At 48.0% G+C, this 16,851-nt stretch overlaps 1 protein-coding gene across 1 annotated transcript in view; it reads left to right on the forward strand.

The window, feature by feature from the left end:
* The window catches only part of TPX2 (TPX2 microtubule nucleation factor), a 40,359-nt gene extending 25,543 nt beyond the window's left edge, over positions 1-14,816 (forward strand). The window contains exons 8-14 of the mRNA XM_029286427.1: positions 1,026-1,158; positions 3,224-3,440; positions 6,359-6,463; positions 6,888-7,064; positions 11,825-11,971; positions 13,100-13,232; positions 14,638-14,816. Coding sequence (XP_029142260.1) covers positions 1,026-1,158; positions 3,224-3,440; positions 6,359-6,463; positions 6,888-7,064; positions 11,825-11,971; positions 13,100-13,232; positions 14,638-14,816 — 1,091 coding nt within the window. The remainder of the gene's footprint in view (positions 1-1,025; positions 1,159-3,223; positions 3,441-6,358; positions 6,464-6,887; positions 7,065-11,824; positions 11,972-13,099; positions 13,233-14,637) is intronic.
* Positions 14,817-16,851: the final 2,035 nt, after the last annotated feature.

A 16,851-nucleotide genomic window follows, 5' to 3' on the forward strand; every position in this document is an offset into this window, starting at 1 on the left:
ATTGTGGAGAGGGGCGTGTTGTTCTCCCAAAGGCCAGCTGTACATTGTGGGGCAGGGGTTTCCCCTTAGTGGATAGGATATAAAAGTGTGCTTGAAACAAATCCACACGGGCTGAGGGGCAGGCCGTCCTCCACTTTTGACCGATTGAGGCCACAATTTTGTTCCTAAATCATGATGGTGGTAGACCTAGTTACCGTATTAACCTGATTTTCCAAGGTTATTTTTTTAACAATTGTTAAGTGAACCTATTGACCATTTGGTCTGGTGGTTAAGGCTCCGGGCTAGAAAGGGAGAGACCATGAGTTCCAATCCCGCCTTAGGCATGGAAGCCGGCTGGGTGACTTTGGGCCAATCACCAGGAGACGGTGAGTTCTAGTCCTGCCTTAGGCATGAAAGCCAGCTGGGTGACTTTAGGCCAATCCCCAGGAGACGGTGAGTTCTAGTCCCGCCTTAGGCATGAAAGCCAGCTGGGTGACTTTGGGCCAATCACCAGGAGACGGTGAGTTCTAGTCCCGCCTTAGGCATGAAAGCCAGTTGGGTGACTTTGGGCCAATCACCAGGAGACGGAGAGTTCTAGTCCCGCCTTAGGCATGAAAGCCCACTGGGTGACTTTGGGCCAATCACCAGGAGACGGTGAGTTCTAGTCCCGCCTTAGGCATAAAAGCCGGCTGGGTGACTTTGGGCCAATCACCAGGAGACTGAGAGTTCTAGTTCTGCTTTACTCATGAAAACCAACCGGGCGACTGACTTTGTGCCAATGGCCAGGCGAAGGTCAAACTGGCAGTTGAGTGGGCTTTGCTTGTTTTATCTTTCCCTTACGTCTAATTTCTTAAATTCAGGCTCACCTTTGGGACGCAATCTTTTTTTTTTTTTTGGAATAAATTGAATGAATACATCAATAAATCAATTTGAATACATTTCTTCCCCCACCGTGTATGTGTCAAACTCGCAGTGCTTAGCCTCCCTCCCGTGGCCTTTTCCGTTCTGATTGGCAGCCTCTGGCTTCTCGGCTGTCTTTGGCACAGGTCCAAGCAGGCCTTTAAAACCCGGACTGACCCACCCCAAAACCCCCCGCCTGGAAACCAGAAGCCGCTCGAGACCCATCACCTGCAAGAGCGCAGCGGAACTGGAAAACGAGGAAATCTTGAAGCTCCAACAGTGAGTTTTCATTGATGTATGTATGTATGTATGTATTGAATTGTTTGGCTGCCTAACTCCAGTGGATTCTGGGTGGTGAGCAGAACATTCAATCAGGACACGGCTGGAAGGCACCTTGGAGGTCATCTAGTCCAGGGCTTTTCAACCAGTGGGACGGGTACCACCTGTGGTACGCGACCATCCTAGAAAAGGGGTAGTGGGGGAGGGGAATGAGCTGAACCGGTGGCAGCACCGCACAAGCCTGAGTGAGAGACGGCTGGAGCTGCAGGGCTGTCAGGGCTCAGCGGAAGCGCCAGGATCAGTGCCGCTTTCCAGCTGATCGGCGCTTCTTTGGGGCTGTCAGGGCTCAGTGGAAGCGCCAGGATCAGCGCCAGGCTCCAGCTGGAGCTTGACACTGATCCTGGAACTTCTGCTGAGCCCTGAAGAAGTGCCGATCAGCTGGAAAGCAGCACTGATCCTGGCGCTTCTGCTGAGCCCCGAAGAAGCGCCGATCAGCTGGAATGTTGCAGCCTCTCCAGGGTCTTGTGATTTACATTCAGATGCTTGGCAACTGATTCATATTTATGACGGTCACAGTGTCCCAGGGTCATGTGAGGTGACCAAAACCTGCTGCAACCACCCAGCAGCCGGGGGGGGGGAATAAAAGCCAAACACCCCCCCACCCCACCACCACTTCCAATCCTCAACAGAAATGCTCACAACAATGAAAACCTCGGACAGGAGGAAGAGCGCGGTCGGGCAGGCAGACAGGCGTCTTGCTCGGCTGTGGCTTGGGGGGCCCTTTTTTCAGTGCCATTGTAACTTCGAACAGTCACTAAGCGAACTGTTGTAAGTCAAGGACTACCTGTACTTCATCACTTTTTTCCTTTGGGGGGGGTCATCAAGTTTTTGACACCTTGCTAGGCGACTGGTGGTCCTCGGATGTTGCCATCTCCTAAAAGTGGTACATTGGGTGAAAAAGTTGAAAAGCCCTGATCTAGTCCAACCCCCTGCTCAGGCAGGATGATCCTTTGGATTACAATGGCCATGCTTCCCAGCCCCTTCTGGGAGTATGGGGTGGGGAGTAGGCTGATGTGTGGGGTAATCAGTGGTTGAGCCCCCCCCCAAATCCTTGGGGTAGGTGTGGCCCATTGGCTGGGTGTGGCTGCAGTGGTAACGGCAGACTGGGCGGAACTAAAAAGTTCAATCAATCAATTCCAACTTTGCGAGATTTTTTTTCCCGTGAGAGGTTGAAATTGATTGATTGAACTTTTTTTTTTTGCACATGGCGGCGGAGGCCTAAAGCGAAAAGGTTTTATAAAACCCAGCTGAAGGTCTAGAACTGGGGCGACGGCGCGCATGCCCACAGAGAAAGCTCTGCGTGGCACTCGTGCCATAGGTTGGCCACCACGGCGGTAGGGGAAGTCAGTCCTTCAGATAATGTGGTGCCAGGCTGTGTAAAGAATTTTTAGCTCTCCACCAAGCTGTTGTTGGCTTACTCAAGCAATAATAATAATAATAATAATTATTATTATTATTATTATTATTATTATTATTATTAATAATAATAATAATAATAATAATAGTAATAGTAAAGTTGGGACCTTGAAGGTCATCGAGTCCAACCCCCTGCTCAGGCAGGAAACCTATACAAATGGCTGTCCAGTCTCTTCTTAAAAACTTCCAGTGTTGGAGCATTCACCGCTTCTGGAGGCAGGTGGTTCCACTGATTAATTGTTCTAACTGTCAGGAAGTTTCTCCTTAGTTCCAGGTTGCTTCTCTCCTTGATGAGTTTCCACCCGTTGCTTCTTGTCCTGCCTTCAGGCGCTTTGGAGAATAGCTTGACTCCCTCTTCTTTGGGGCAGCCCCTGAGATACTGGAAGGCTGCTATCATGCCACCCCTCGTCCTTCTCTTCATTAAACTAGACAGACCCAATTCCAGCAGCCGTTCCTTATATCCTTTAGCATATAATTGGAGGCTTTGAATAAAGTTTCCCGTCGGCTAATTGGCTGGACCCCCCCTGTTCAGTCCTCAGAGCCCCCCCGAGGGCTTTCCCATTGACCATCTGCTCCCACTGTCCAACAGGTACAGATTCAAGGCTCAGGAGCTCAACCACCGCATCCTGGAGGGCGGCCCCCTCCTGCCCAAGAAGCCCCCCGTGAAAGAGCTGACCAAGCCGATCGGCTTCAACCTGGAAATGGAGAAACGGATCCAGGAACGGGAGACCAAGAAGGTCCAGGAAGAGGAGCCCTTCGAGTTCCACTCCAGGCCCTGCCCGACCAAGATCCTGGAAGACGTGGTGGTAATTGCGGCTGGGTGGCCATCTTCTCGAAAAAGGGGGATTATTTTACCCAAGGTGGGGGGGAGAGTCTGCTGATGTCAGGCTTAGATGTTGTGAGAAACAGGCTGTCCTTGACACACCGTCTTTCGTTTAGTGCAGGGGCAGGCAACCTGGGCTCTTTTATGACTGGTGGACTTCAACTCCCAGAATTCCTCAGCCAGCATGGGGGAACTATGGCCCCCTCATGACTCGTGGACTTCAACTCCCAGAATTCCTGAGCCAGCATGGAGGAACTATGGCGGGGAGTACTGAGCACCTGAAGTTGAGGGTCTTAAGGACTCGGTCGTACCCCCTTGATACCGGGGGAGTACTGAGCACCTGAAGTTGAGGGTCTTAAGGACTCGGTCGTACCTTCAAGTTGCTGAGAAACACTGGTCTAGGCAGCTGCCTTGAGGAATTCTGGGAGTTGATGTCCCCCCATCTTAACAAGGTTTGAGAAAAACTGGTCTAGGCCAGGGGTAGGCAACCTTGGCCCTTTTATGACTGGTGGACTTCAACTCCCAGAATTCCTGAGCCAGCATGGGGGAACTATGGCCCCCTCATGACTCGTGGACTTCAACTCCCAGAATTCCTGAGCCAGCCTGGCTCAGCTTGGAAACCTCTCCCTTTCCCCTCAGCATGGCTGGCTGAGGAATTCTGGGAGTTGAAGTCCAAGAGTCATAAAAGAGCCATGGGTGCCTACCCCTGCCCATATGTCTGAATTTTGATCACGTGACCGTGAGGAAAAAATATTTAAATATTTAAACCAGAGGTCTTCAAACTTGGCCCTTTTATGACTGGTGGATTTCAACTCACAGAATTCCTGAGCGAGCATGGGGCAACTATGGCCCCCTCATGACTCGTGGACTTCAAGTCCCAGAATTCCTCAGCCAGCATGGGGGAACTATGGCCGCTTCATGACTTGTGGACTTCAACTCCCAGAATTCCTCAGCCAGCATGGGGGAACTATGGCCCCTTCATGACTCGTGGACTTCAACTCCCAGAATTCCTCAGCCAGCATGGGGGAACTATCGCCCCCTCATGACTCATGGACTTCAACTCCCAGAATTCCTGAGCCAGCCTGGCTCAGCTTGGAAACCTCTCCCTTTCCCCTCAGCATGGCTGGCTCAGGAATTCTGGGAGTTGAAGTCCACGAGTTATAAAAGAGCCAAGGTTGCCTACCCCTGGTTTAAAGACTGTTGACAGTTACCTGAAAAATGTGACTTAGGTCCATTTTTCACACTTACGATCGTTGCGGCATCTCCCCGTGGTCACGTGATCAAAACTTGGAGGCTCGGCAACTGGCGTGTCCTTACGACGGTTGCAGTGTCCTGAGCTCACGTGATCCCCTTTTACCGCCTTCCAACGGGGAAGGCAGACTGACTGACTGTCTGAACAGTAGTTTACTTAATTCGCCGCAGTGATTCACTTAACGACAGTGGCAGGGAAGGTCGTAAAGGTCACATGATCCCCCTTTTGCAATTTTCTGATGAGCAAACTCAATGAGGAAACCACTTAAGAACCGTGTGACTGGCTTAACGTCAGCAGTGATTCGTTTAACAGCCATGGCAAGGAAGGTCGTAAAAGGGAGCAAAATTCACTTTACAAATGCCTCACTTAGCAACAGAAATTTTGGCCTCCGTTGTGCTTGTCAATCGAGGACTGCCTGAAATGCTTTTTATTAGATCCTTCCACATATCATTGATGTCTTTGTTGCATTTGATGAATAGAATAGAATAGAAAATATGGAATGGAATGGAATGGAATAGAATATAGAAAAGGAAATTAGAATAGAATAAAATAGAATAGAATACAGAATAGAATATAGAATAGAAAAGAAAATAGAATGCAGAATAGAATAGAATAGGAATAGAATAGATAATAAGGAATAGAATAGAATAGAATAGAATAGAATAGAATAGAATAGAATAGAATAGAATAGAATAGAGACAACAGATTGTAGAATGGAATAGAGCCGAATAAAATAGAAAAGAAAATAGAATGCAGAATAGAATAGAATAGAATAGAAATATAGAACAGAAATATAGAATAGAATAGAATTAGAAATAAGAATAGAATAGAATAGAATTAGAAATAAGAATAGAATAGAATTAGAAATAAGAATAGAATAGAACAGAATAGAATTAGAAATAAGAATAGAATAGAGTAGAATAGAATTAGAAATAAGAATAGAATAAGAAATAAGAATAGAATAGAACAGAATAGAATTAGAAATAAGAATAGAATAGAATAGAACAGAAATACAGAATAGGGTAGAGCAGAATAGAACATAACAACAGAATAGAAGAGAACAGAATATTGGCCAAGTGTGGTTGGACTCACAAGGAATTTGTCTCCGGTCCATAAGCTCTCAGTGTAGATAGAAGCCACAGGTGATAAATCATGATCATAATCAACATAAAAATACCTTCATCATAAATCCTAAAATACAACACTTAGCGATAGTCATAGAATACTAAATAAGCAAACAACATAACTCATACTAGGGTGCTAAATAAAAGAATATAAATCGTAAGCATTCGAGCAACGAAGTCATACTCCTAAGGAGAGAGGTAACACCTTTGGGATCCACCCGATGCCTCAACTAGACAGAACGGGGAGAGATCCTCGGAATGCAGAGTGATCTTGCTCCAATATGAGCAGAATATTCTTCCCATGAAGGCCTAAAGCGTGTGTGGGGGTGTGTGTGTGTGTCCGTGCTTGATCATAGAAAGACATTCCCATCCTGTCTCCATTTGTGCCGAGAGGGACGCTGGTCTCCAGCAAGGAATTCCAGGCGGGATTTCCTTTGCGGTTGCCGGTAGCGTGGCTGGGTCTTCTCCACCCTGTGGCCTAACCGGACTGACCACCTAGATCTTTCCACCCTTCCTCCCTTGCAGGGTGTCCCTGAGAAGAAGCATCTTCCCATCACCGTCCCCAAGTCGCCCGCTTTTGCCTTGAAAAACAAAGTGGGCGCCCTGGTGAGAGAGGAAGCGAAAGAAAAGGTATGTGCTGCGTGCCGGGCCTCGGTTTGGCCTCGGGGGGTGATGGGCACCGCTGGGGTATCTGCACTCATGGTTGAGCAGCCGCTTTCCCCTCCAGGCTGTTCTGAAGCCCTGGTTGATCTCCCTGGGCTGAGGATCTTTACGCAGCCTCCCCTGGACTGGCGACTTTTTGTTGAGCTTGCAGGCAAATGATATTTCTTGCAAATCTTCCAATGCACCATTGTTGCCACTTTGTCATGCCGTTGCTTGTAGTCACTCTGTGCGATCTTCTTGCAGCAGCTGACCAGGTGGTCCACTGTTATTATTATTATTGTTATTATTATTATTATTATTAGACTGGCGTCTCTGTCCCTGGGTCTCCCCCAGTAGGTGGGCTGTGCTTGTCTCCCCCCGTTTTCCTTGCTGATGCCGGCCTCTCTTGCAGGTGGAGGACGTGGCCCCTGTGATCAAAGCCAAGCCGATGCCGCATCCAGGGGTGCCCTTCAAACCCAAACCGGCAGAGCCGAGGCTGGTGGAGCCGTGCCCGTTCTCGTTTGACGCCCGGGACAAGGAGCGGCTGCTTCAGAAAGAGAAAAAAATCGAAGAGCTGCAGAAGGAGGAGGTAGGCGCCGTTTGAAAGAGGCTCTTTTTTTTTTAATTAAAAGTTTTATAAAGATTACAATATTTTCCCACCCCCAACCCCCCCTCTCCCCCACTTCCCAGAGCTATTTACAGGGTTAACAAATAATAATCATAATCTAAATAACATTAACCAACTATTAAATTACCAAATCTATAAAGCACTTTAACTCCCTTTTTAAATAAATTTAAGTAAATTAAAGTTAAACACAATAATGAACAAATAATAATATCATAATAATAATTAAAAATAGTAGAAAAAATAAAACTATTATAAAATATTAACAATAATAATACTCTAAAATTTACTCAAACACCAAATGGAACTTTTCAGTCCCATATTTATTCTGGATATAATCTATCCATCTTCTCCAAACCGAAATATATCTTTCTTGTGAATGGTCCTTCACATAAGCGGAAATCTTGGCCATTTCTGCTAAATTTGACACTTTAAACGACCATTCTTCTATAGTAGGCAAACGATCCATCTTCCAATATTGAGCTACCAGTAATCTTGCAGCTGTTATAAGATTCAACATCAAATTCATTTCTTTAACATCCAAATCTTCCATAATACCTAACAAAAATATCTGCGGTGGAAACTTTTATCTTTTTCTTAAAAACATTTTGAATATTCCACCAAATTTTAATCGAAAGAGGCTCTTTTGATGATTGATTTGTCAAATTTATTTGCCCCCCCGCCTTGCCAAGGGGCTATAATTAAAAAACAAAATAGAAAAATTAAAGCAGAATAAACGGAACCGAAATAAAATAATAGAACCATCAAATAAAAGGCGAGAAAGGAACGAGACGGGGAAAATGCAGGGAGTCCTCGACTTAACGGCCACCGTTCAGCCCAAAATCTCTGCTCCTAAGCGAGACATTTGTTGATGAATTTGTCCCCGTTTTACCACCTTTCTCGCCCCCGTCGTTAAGCGAGTCACTGCACAGATGTGCAATGAGTCACACGGTTGTTAAGTGAGTCCGGCTTTTCCATTGACTTTGTTTATCAGAAGGTCGCAAAAGGGGATCACATGACCCCCGGGATACGGCGACCGTCGTAAAGACGAGTCAGTGGCCAAGCATCTGAATTTTGGTCCCGTGACCACCCCGGGGATGCTGCAACGGTCATAAGTGTGGAAAAAAATGGTCCTTGGTCCCTTTTTTCAGCGCCGTTGTCATTTTGAACGGTCACTAAACAAATGGTTGTAAGTTGAGGACTACCTGTAGGAATGACAATAAGAACAAATAATAATAATAACAATAACTTTATTATAGTCACTTTGAATGTACACCAATTGGTGTACGCCCAAATGAAAGTAATAAAATAAAACAGAAGGAAAAAGGAGTGTAAACAGAAGTAAAGTAATAAAACAATAAAATCAACAACAAAGGATCGCGGTGGGGATAATCACTCAAATCTTTTGGCAGCAAGGGGGATTGAACAGAATAACGGAGCTAGAAGGGACCTTGGAGGTCATCTAGTCCAACCCCCTGCACAAGCAGGTAACCCTATACCATTTCAGACAATCTCTTCTTAAAAACCTCCAGTGTCGGAGCATTCACCGCTTCTGGAGGCAGGTTGTTCCACTGGTTAATTGTTCTCACTGTCAGGAAGTTTCTCCTTAGTTCTAGGTTGCTTCTCTCCTTGATGAGTTTCCATCCATTGCTTCTTGTCCTGCCTTCAGGCGCTTTGGAGAATAGCTTGACTCCCTCTTCTTTGGGGCAGCCCCTGAGATACTGGAAGACTGCTATCATGTCCCCCTTGGTCCTTTTCACTAGACTAGACATATCCAATTTCTGCAACCGTTCTTCATATGTTCTTCATATAAATTGTGGGAGACAGTGAGTTCTAGTCCCGCCTTAGGCATGAAAGCCAGCTGGGTGACTGTGGGCCAATCACCAGGAGGTGGTGAGTTCTAGTCCTGTCTTAAGCATGAAAGCCGGCTGGGTGACTTTGGGCCAATCACCAGGAGACGGTGAGTTCTAGTCTCACCTTAGGTATGAAAGCCAACTGGGTGACTTTGGGCCAATCACCAGGAGATGGTGAGTTCGAGTCCCGCCTTAGGCGTAAAAGCCGGCTTGGTGATTCTGGGCCAATCTCCAGGAGACGGTGAGTTCTAGTCCCGCCTTAGGCATGAAAGCCAACTGGGTGACTGTGGGCCAATCAACAGGAGGTGGTGAATTCTAGTCCTGCCCTAGGCATGAAAGCCAGCTGGGTGACTTTGGGCCAATCACCAGGAGGTGGTGAGTTCTAGTCTTGCCCTAGGCATGAAAGCCCACTGGGTGACTTTGGGCCAATCACCAGGAGGTGGTGAGTTCTAGTCTTGCCTTAGGCATGAAAGCCAACTGGGTAACTTTGGGCCAATCTCCAGGAGACGGTGAGTTCTAGTCCTGCCCTAGGCATGAAAGCCAACTGGGTAACTTTGGGCCAATCACCAGGAGGTGGTGAGTTCTAGTCTTGCCCTAGGCATGAAAGCCCACTGGGTGACTTTGGGCCAATCACCAGGAGGTGGTGAGTTCTAGTCTTGCCTTAGGCATGAAAGCCAACTGGGTAACTTTGGGCCAATCTCCAGGAGACGGTGAGTTCTAGTCCCGCCAGGCATGAAAGCCAACTGGGTAACTTTGGGCCAATCCCCAGGAGACGGTGAGTTCTAGTCCCGCCTTAGGCACGAAAGCCCGCTGGGTGACCTTGGACTAGTCCCTCCCTCTTAGCCCAACCACTGAGGAGGAGGAGGAAAACAGAAGGAGGAATCTACATTGGATCCGTTCGCCCCCTTGACTTAGTTAGGAAATTAATAAAAGCCGGTTAGAAATAAATCAATTAAAAATTACTTGAAACAACCAAAGTAGAGATCGGCGGGGGGGGGGGGGAGACATTGCAGCCTAACTGATCTGAAGTCTTCGCCCGGGACTCACTATCCACACAACCGCAGCCGAGCTGGATTCTCGCACCTTGACGCTACAGGATGCCTCTTTTCTCCTGGGTTACAAAAGCCCTCGGGTTATTTTTGCACCGGCCGCCAAAAACTCTGAAAGTGACCTACAAGTCAGGAGAACGTCTCGGAGGTCTCCGGCTGGCGTTCTCCAAGGAGGCTCCTTTCCCAGCCCCCCCCCCTTGTCGTCCCCCCCCCAGCCCTGCCACCTGCGTTTCCTGTGGCTCTTTCAACACTTGTGCAAAGTGCTCTTGGCTCCCGGGCTGTTCCCGCCGGTTTCGAAAATGTCAGGCTAGGATAAGCGAGCGCCAATTTCCACGCGGAACAGCCTCTAAATGCAAGTTCCCTTATCAGCCTGTTGTCCCCAGTAGCTTCTGGCTGCCAGAGAGTAATTGTGTTGTTGCAAACAAAAAAATTTTCTTTGTCACACTTCAGGACGAGATAAGGTCTAGGGCAGGGGTAGGCAACCTTGGCTCTTTTATGACTCGTGGACTTCAACTCCCAGAATTCCTGAGTCAGCATAGCTGACTCAGGAATTCTGGGAGTTGAAGTCCACGAGTCATAAAAGAGCCAAGGTTGCCTACCCCTGGTCTAGGATCTCCTGCTTGAGCAGGGGGTTGGACTAGAAGACCTCCAAGGTCCCTTCTGGTGGAAAAGGACCCTGCTTTGTTGACTCACCGTCACCACCGTCACCACCACCGTCTTCTTTGAAAGGGCCTGCAGCCCTGGGAATCTTCAGTGTCTCTGTTTAGGGCAGGGGTCTTCAAACTTGGCCCTTTTATGACTTGTGGACTTCAACTCCCAGAATTCCTCAGCCAGGGAGGACAATTAACCCAGTGGAACAACTTGACTCCAGAAGTTGTGGGTGTTCATCACTGGAGGTTTTTAAGAAGAGACTGGACAGCCATTTGTCTGAAATGGTATAGGGTTTCCTGCCTGAGCAGGGGGTTGGACTAAATGACCTCCAAGGTCCCTTCCAGCTCTATTCTGATTGATTGATTGAAACGGTCTAGGACAGGGGTCTTCAAACCTGGCCCTTTTATGACTTGTGGACTTCAACTCCCAGAATTCCTCAGCCAGTGTGCCTGGCTGAGGAATTCTGGGAGTTGAAGTCCACCAGTCATAAAAGGGCCAAGTTTGAAGACCCCCTGGTTTAGGATGTAACCAAACCATGATTCTCTCTTCCCAGCTGCACTGGGATGAAATTAGAACATAGAACATCATCAGAGTTGGAAGGGACCTTGAAGGTCATCTAGTCCAACCCCCTGCTCAGGCAGGAAACCCTACACCATTTCAGACAAATGGCTGTCCAGTCTCTTCTTAAAAACTTCCAGTGTTGGAGCATTCACCGCTTCTGGAGGCAGGTTGTTCCACTGGTTAATTGTTCCCACTGTCAGGAAGTTTCTCCTTAGTTCCAGGTTGCTTCTCTCCTTTTCCTGCCTGAGTAGGGGGTTGGGCTAGATGACCTCCAAGGTCCCTTCCAACTTTATTATTATTATTATTATTATGGATCCTCGCACAATCAGCCAGATGTTCAGACTGGATTTGGCATTTTGTCTACCTATCGAGTCCTTACCCAGGACCTGGGATAGGCAGATGTGGATGTTTGATGGTATTATTATTATTATTATTATTATTATTATTATTAGAGTACTCCCTGCATCTTCTTTCCCTGAGCACAAGTTGGGATGACAGCGAAGGGCGGGGTCTGGAAAGCAGCCCCAACCCCAGTGAAAGCAGCCTAGCGGCCTCCCTCGACCTCTCCTCACTCTCTCTCTCTCTCTCTCTGGCCTTGTCCTACCCGCAGGTGCCCAAGTTCAAAGCCCACCCCCTGCCTCAGTTTGACCACGTCAGCCTGCCGGAGAAGAAGGTGAAGAGCGCCACCAAGCCCGAGCCCTTCCAGCTGGCCATCGATGCCCGCGGAGCCGTCCGGCAAGAGATGTGGCAGCAGCAGGTAAGGTGAAGCCGTTGGGGCGGAGGGGCTGTGTGTGTGTGTGTGTAGGATCCGGCTGGTTTGGGAGGCCTTTTTTTTCCCTTGACCCACCCACCCCCAAATGAGAAGAATTTGGAGCTGGGTTCGGTTCCTCCCCTCCCCCCCGTCCGTGTGGGGGCTCAGAAAGGGCTCTGAGAAGGTGGGAACGTGAGCCTCAGATCACCACGAGGGCGTTTTCGATGCTCTTTTCCTCCGTGGGAGAAAACTTTGCAAATCTCCATGCGTATCTCTGGATGAATTTACGTTTTGGGAATTTAAAAAGGGAGGGCCCGAGGTTGCAGAGAGAGAAGTTAATTTAGCCTGAAGAGCCTTCTCTTAAAAACCTCCATACATGGATTGTAAGTGTCATCCAAACCCAATGCTAGCAGGGGGTTGGACTAGATGACCACCAAGTTCCCTTCCAACTTCTTCTTCTTCTTCTTCTTCTTCTTCTTCTTCTTCTTCTTCTTCTTCTTCTTCTTCTTCTTCTTCTCCTTCTCCTTCTCCTTCTCCTTCTCCTTCTCCTTCTCCTCCTCCTTCTCCTCCTTCTCCTTCTCCTTCTCCTCCTTCTTCTCCTCTCTTCATCTTCTTCTCTTTCTCCTTCTCCTCCTCCTCTCTTTTTCTTCTCCTTCTCCTCCTCTCTTCTCCTCCTCCTCCTCCTCCTCATTATTATTATTATTACTATTATTATTATTTGTCCTAAAACTTGTCTCAGCTCCAAAATGGGGTGCTAATGTAGAATATTCTGTAAATTACCTGCATAAAAAATAGTATTTCTCAAAGGTTTTCTCCCCCCCCCCNCCCCCCCCCCAATTGTTAGGGCTAAAGAACGTGTTGGGGGGGGAAGGGCTGGACTAAGAATCTGCGCCAAGAACTTTTTGTTTAGAGATGCTAAATAGAAATATTAACAACCGGGTTACTAACTTAACGACTGCAGTGATCTGCTTAACTAGCCTGGCCACAGAAGCTGCAGAACGGGGGGCAAAAACTCGCTTAACGACTGCCTGGGGGCTCTGTTGCGGCCGTAAATCGAGAACTATCCAGATTTTTCGGACCTTTTCCCCCTAACCGTCTCTTTTTTTTTCCCTCCCCATTTCCCTCCTTCCCTAGCTGAAGGAAGAGCTGCAGCGCCAGAAGGAAGCTGCCGTCTTCAAAGCTCACCCCAGCCAGGTGTTGCGCCAGGACCCTTTTGTTCCCAGGAAGGACAGCAAGCTGGCTTCAGGTGAGGCGTCTCCAGGTGTGTGTGGCCCACCTGAGGTGGCCTGCAGGTTTTGAAGAAGAGACTGGACATCCCTTTGCTCTTTTTTTTTTTTTTGTTTATCAAGAGGCAACTGGACTTTCTTGTTTTTAATAATAATAATAATAACAAGAAGAAGGAGGGAGAAGAAGGGAGAAGGAAGAGAAAAAGAAGAAGGAGGAGAAGGGAGAAGGAAGAGAAGAAGGAGGGAGAAGAAGGGAGAAGGAGAAGAAGGAGGGAGAAGAAAGGAGAAGGAAGAGAAGAAGAAGAAGAAGAAGAAGAAGAAGAAGAAGAAGAAGAAGAAGAAGAAGAAGAAGAAGAAGAAGAAGAAGAAGAAGTAGTAGTAGTAGTAGTAGTAGTAGTAGTAGTAGTAGTAGTAGTAGTAGTAGTCTGGGTAGTGGACGTGGCAGTGCCCGGAGACAGCAGAATAGAGGAGAAAGAACTGGAGAAGATCACAAAATACAAAGACATAGAAATAGAAAGACTGTGACAAAGGCAAGCAAGGGTAGTACCAATAGCAATAGGCGCCTTGGGTGCAATCCCAAAACAACTGGAGCACCACGTGGACACCATTGGCATCTGAACATCTGGCTGACTGTGCGATGATGATCAATAATAATAATAATGATGATGATGATGATGATGTTGGAAGGGACCTTGGAGGTCATGTAGTCCAACCCCCTGCACAAGCAGGTAACCCTATACCATTTCGGACAAATGGCCGTCCAGTCTCTTCTTAAAAACTTCCAGTGTTGGAGCATTCACCGCTTCTGGAGGCAGGTAGTTCCCCTGGTTAATTGTTCTCACTGGCAGGAAGTTTCTCCTTAGTTCTAGGTTGCTTCTCTCCTTGATTAGTTTCCATCCGTTGCTTCTTGTCCTGCCTTCAGGCGCTTTGGAGAATAGCTTGACTCCCTCTTCTTTGGGGCAGCCCCTGAGATACTGGAAGGCTGCTGTCCTGTCCCCCCTTGTCCTTCTCTTCATTAAACTAGACAGACCCCATTCCAGCAGCCATTCCTTATATACTTTAGCCTCCAGTCAAGAAGCTTCTTTAGCAGGCGGACTTCTCCGCTCTGGGCCGGCAGGCTGTCGGCCCCCGTGTGCTCACCGCTGTTTGTGCTGCCCACGGTTCCTCCCTTCCCGGATTTATTTTTGGGGTACGGCTTATATTAGTCCCACCCCCTAAAAAATCAGACTCAGGCTTATTTTGGGAGTGGGTCTTATTTTGGGGAAAACATGGTAGTAGGAAACCAGAAGCGAAGTTATTTTGAAATGGAACAAGTCGGTGCCCTCATCCGCCATCCCTTCCCCTTTGCGCTTCGTTAATCGATACATGCCCAGGAACTTTGAGGACCGTCTCCCTCTCGACGTCTCCTCTTTCTCAACCCCGCGCCTCTCCTTTTTGCTTCCGCAGTGCCCGATCACTTCGAGCTGGCCACGGAGCGACGGGCCAGGGAGCGCCAGGAGTTCGAGAAGCGGCTAGCCGAGCTGGAGGCGGAGAAGGCGCGGCTGCAGGAGGCGACGCGGCGCGTCGAGGAGGATCGGGAGAAGGAAGAGATGGCGAAGCTCCGCGAAGAGATGGTAAACTCGTAAGGGAAGGACGGGGTCTTTCCGCCTTCCTCTCTCTCCGGGAATCTTCCAGGACTTCCGGTTCGCCCCTTGGAGGCAGCGGAGGTGCAGTTACTCCTCGATTTACAGCGGTCTGTTCAGCGACCGCTCAAAGTTACAACGGCGCTGAAAAAAAGGCACTCCCGACTGTTCTTCACACTTACAACCGTTGCAGCATCCCCGCGGTTACATGATCAAAATTAATATAATAATAATAAAGTTGGGAAGGGACCTCAGAGGTCATCTAGTCCAACCTCCTGCTCAAACAGGAGAACCTACACCATTCAGGACAAGTAGTTGTCCAGTCTCTTCTTAAAAACTTCCAGTGTTGTAGCATTCACCTCTTCTGGTGGCAGGTTGTTCCACTGGTTAATTGTTCTCACTGTCAGTAAATTCCTCCTTAATTCCAGGTTGCTTCTCTCCTTGATAAGTTTCTATCCATGGCTTCTTGTCCTGCCTACACTCGGCAACTGATTCGTATTTATGATGGTCACAGCCTCCCCGGGGGGTGTCACATGATCCCTTTTTGCGACCTTCCGACACGCAAAATCGGGCGGGAAGCCGGATTCACTTCACAACCGTCTTCTTAACAACTACAGTGATTCCCTTAACAACTGCAGCACAATATATTGTGCCCTGGGGCACAATTCATTTAAGAACCGTCTTGCTTTGGAAGTGAAATATTAGGCTCAATTGTGGTTATAAGACAAGGACTTGCCCGTCATTATTACGGGTTCGGTCCTCTATTTTCGAGGGCGCAACCCGTCGCAAACAGGAACCAGTTGCCCAGCATCCGAATTTTGATCCCCTGACGGGGTTGCTGTAACAGTCGTAAGTGTGAAAAACTGGTCACAATTCCGTCCCGGTGGAAGCTGCAAAATATTCCTCTAGAGCGACGCTACAGGTAGGTCCTCAACTTACGCCCACAGTGGAGCTCAAATTTTCTGCGGTTGAGGAGGACATTTGTTCATTTGAGTTTTGCCCCATTTTACGACCTTGCCACGGTTGTTAAGTGAAACGCTGCAGTTGTTCAGTGAGTCACACGGTTGTTAAGTGAATCTGGTTTCCCCCCATGGACTCTGCTTGTCAGACGGTCGCAAAAGGTGATCGTCACCTGACTCCCGGGACGCTGCGACCGTCGTAAGTACGAGTCAGTTGCCGAGCGTCTGAATTTTGATCGAGGGGAGGCTGCAAAGGTCGTAACTGTGAGAAACGGTCCTAAGTCCCTTTTTTCAGTGCCGTCGTAACTTGGAACGGTCACTAAATGAACTGTTAAGTAGAGAGCTACCTGTATTTGCACAGAGGCAGCATTAATAGCAAAGGGCCCACAACCTCTGGCCTGTGGACCGGTTCCGGTCTGTGGCCTGTTAGGAACTGGGCTGCGCAAGCGGCCGGCCAGCGAGCGATGCTTCATCTGTGCATGCGCAGAGTCTAGATTGCGCACAAAAGCATTCTTTTCCCCCCCTGGTCTGTGGGAGACCATTTTCCTTCCAAAACTGATCCCCAGTGCCCGAAATGTTGGGGACTGTTGATTGATATAGCATGCTGGCTGGGGGATTCTGGGAGTTGAAGTCCACCCGTCTTAAATTGGCCAAGGCTGAAAAAACACCGCTTTGAAGTGTGTCTTCAGAATTTCATGTGTAATGTCTGCCAGTGTGCTCACAATTACAAATGAGAGTAAAGATTCTCTCCTCTCCTTCCTTCCTTCTTATTTTATGTTTTCTTCTCTCCTCACCCCTCCCCTCCTTATTTTATACTTTCCTATTCTCCTTCCTTATTTTATATTTTCTTCCCTCCTCTTCTTCATTTTATATTTTCTCCTCTTCTCTCCTCTCCTCACCCCTCTCCTCCTTATCTTATACTCCTCTTCTCCTTCCGTCTTATTTTATATTTTCTTCTCTTCTCTCCTCTCCTCACCCCTCCCCTCCTTATTTTACACTCTTCTTCCTTATTTTATATTTTCTTCTCTCTTTTCTTCTCTCCTCTCCTCTCCTCACCCCTCCCCTCCTTATTTTATACT

Source organism: Protobothrops mucrosquamatus, unplaced genomic scaffold (assembly GCF_001527695.2).
Source record: "Protobothrops mucrosquamatus isolate PMUCROS unplaced genomic scaffold, P.Mucros_1.0 scaffold3627, whole genome shotgun sequence".
In the NCBI taxonomy this organism is placed as follows: Eukaryota; Metazoa; Chordata; class Lepidosauria; order Squamata; family Viperidae; genus Protobothrops; species Protobothrops mucrosquamatus.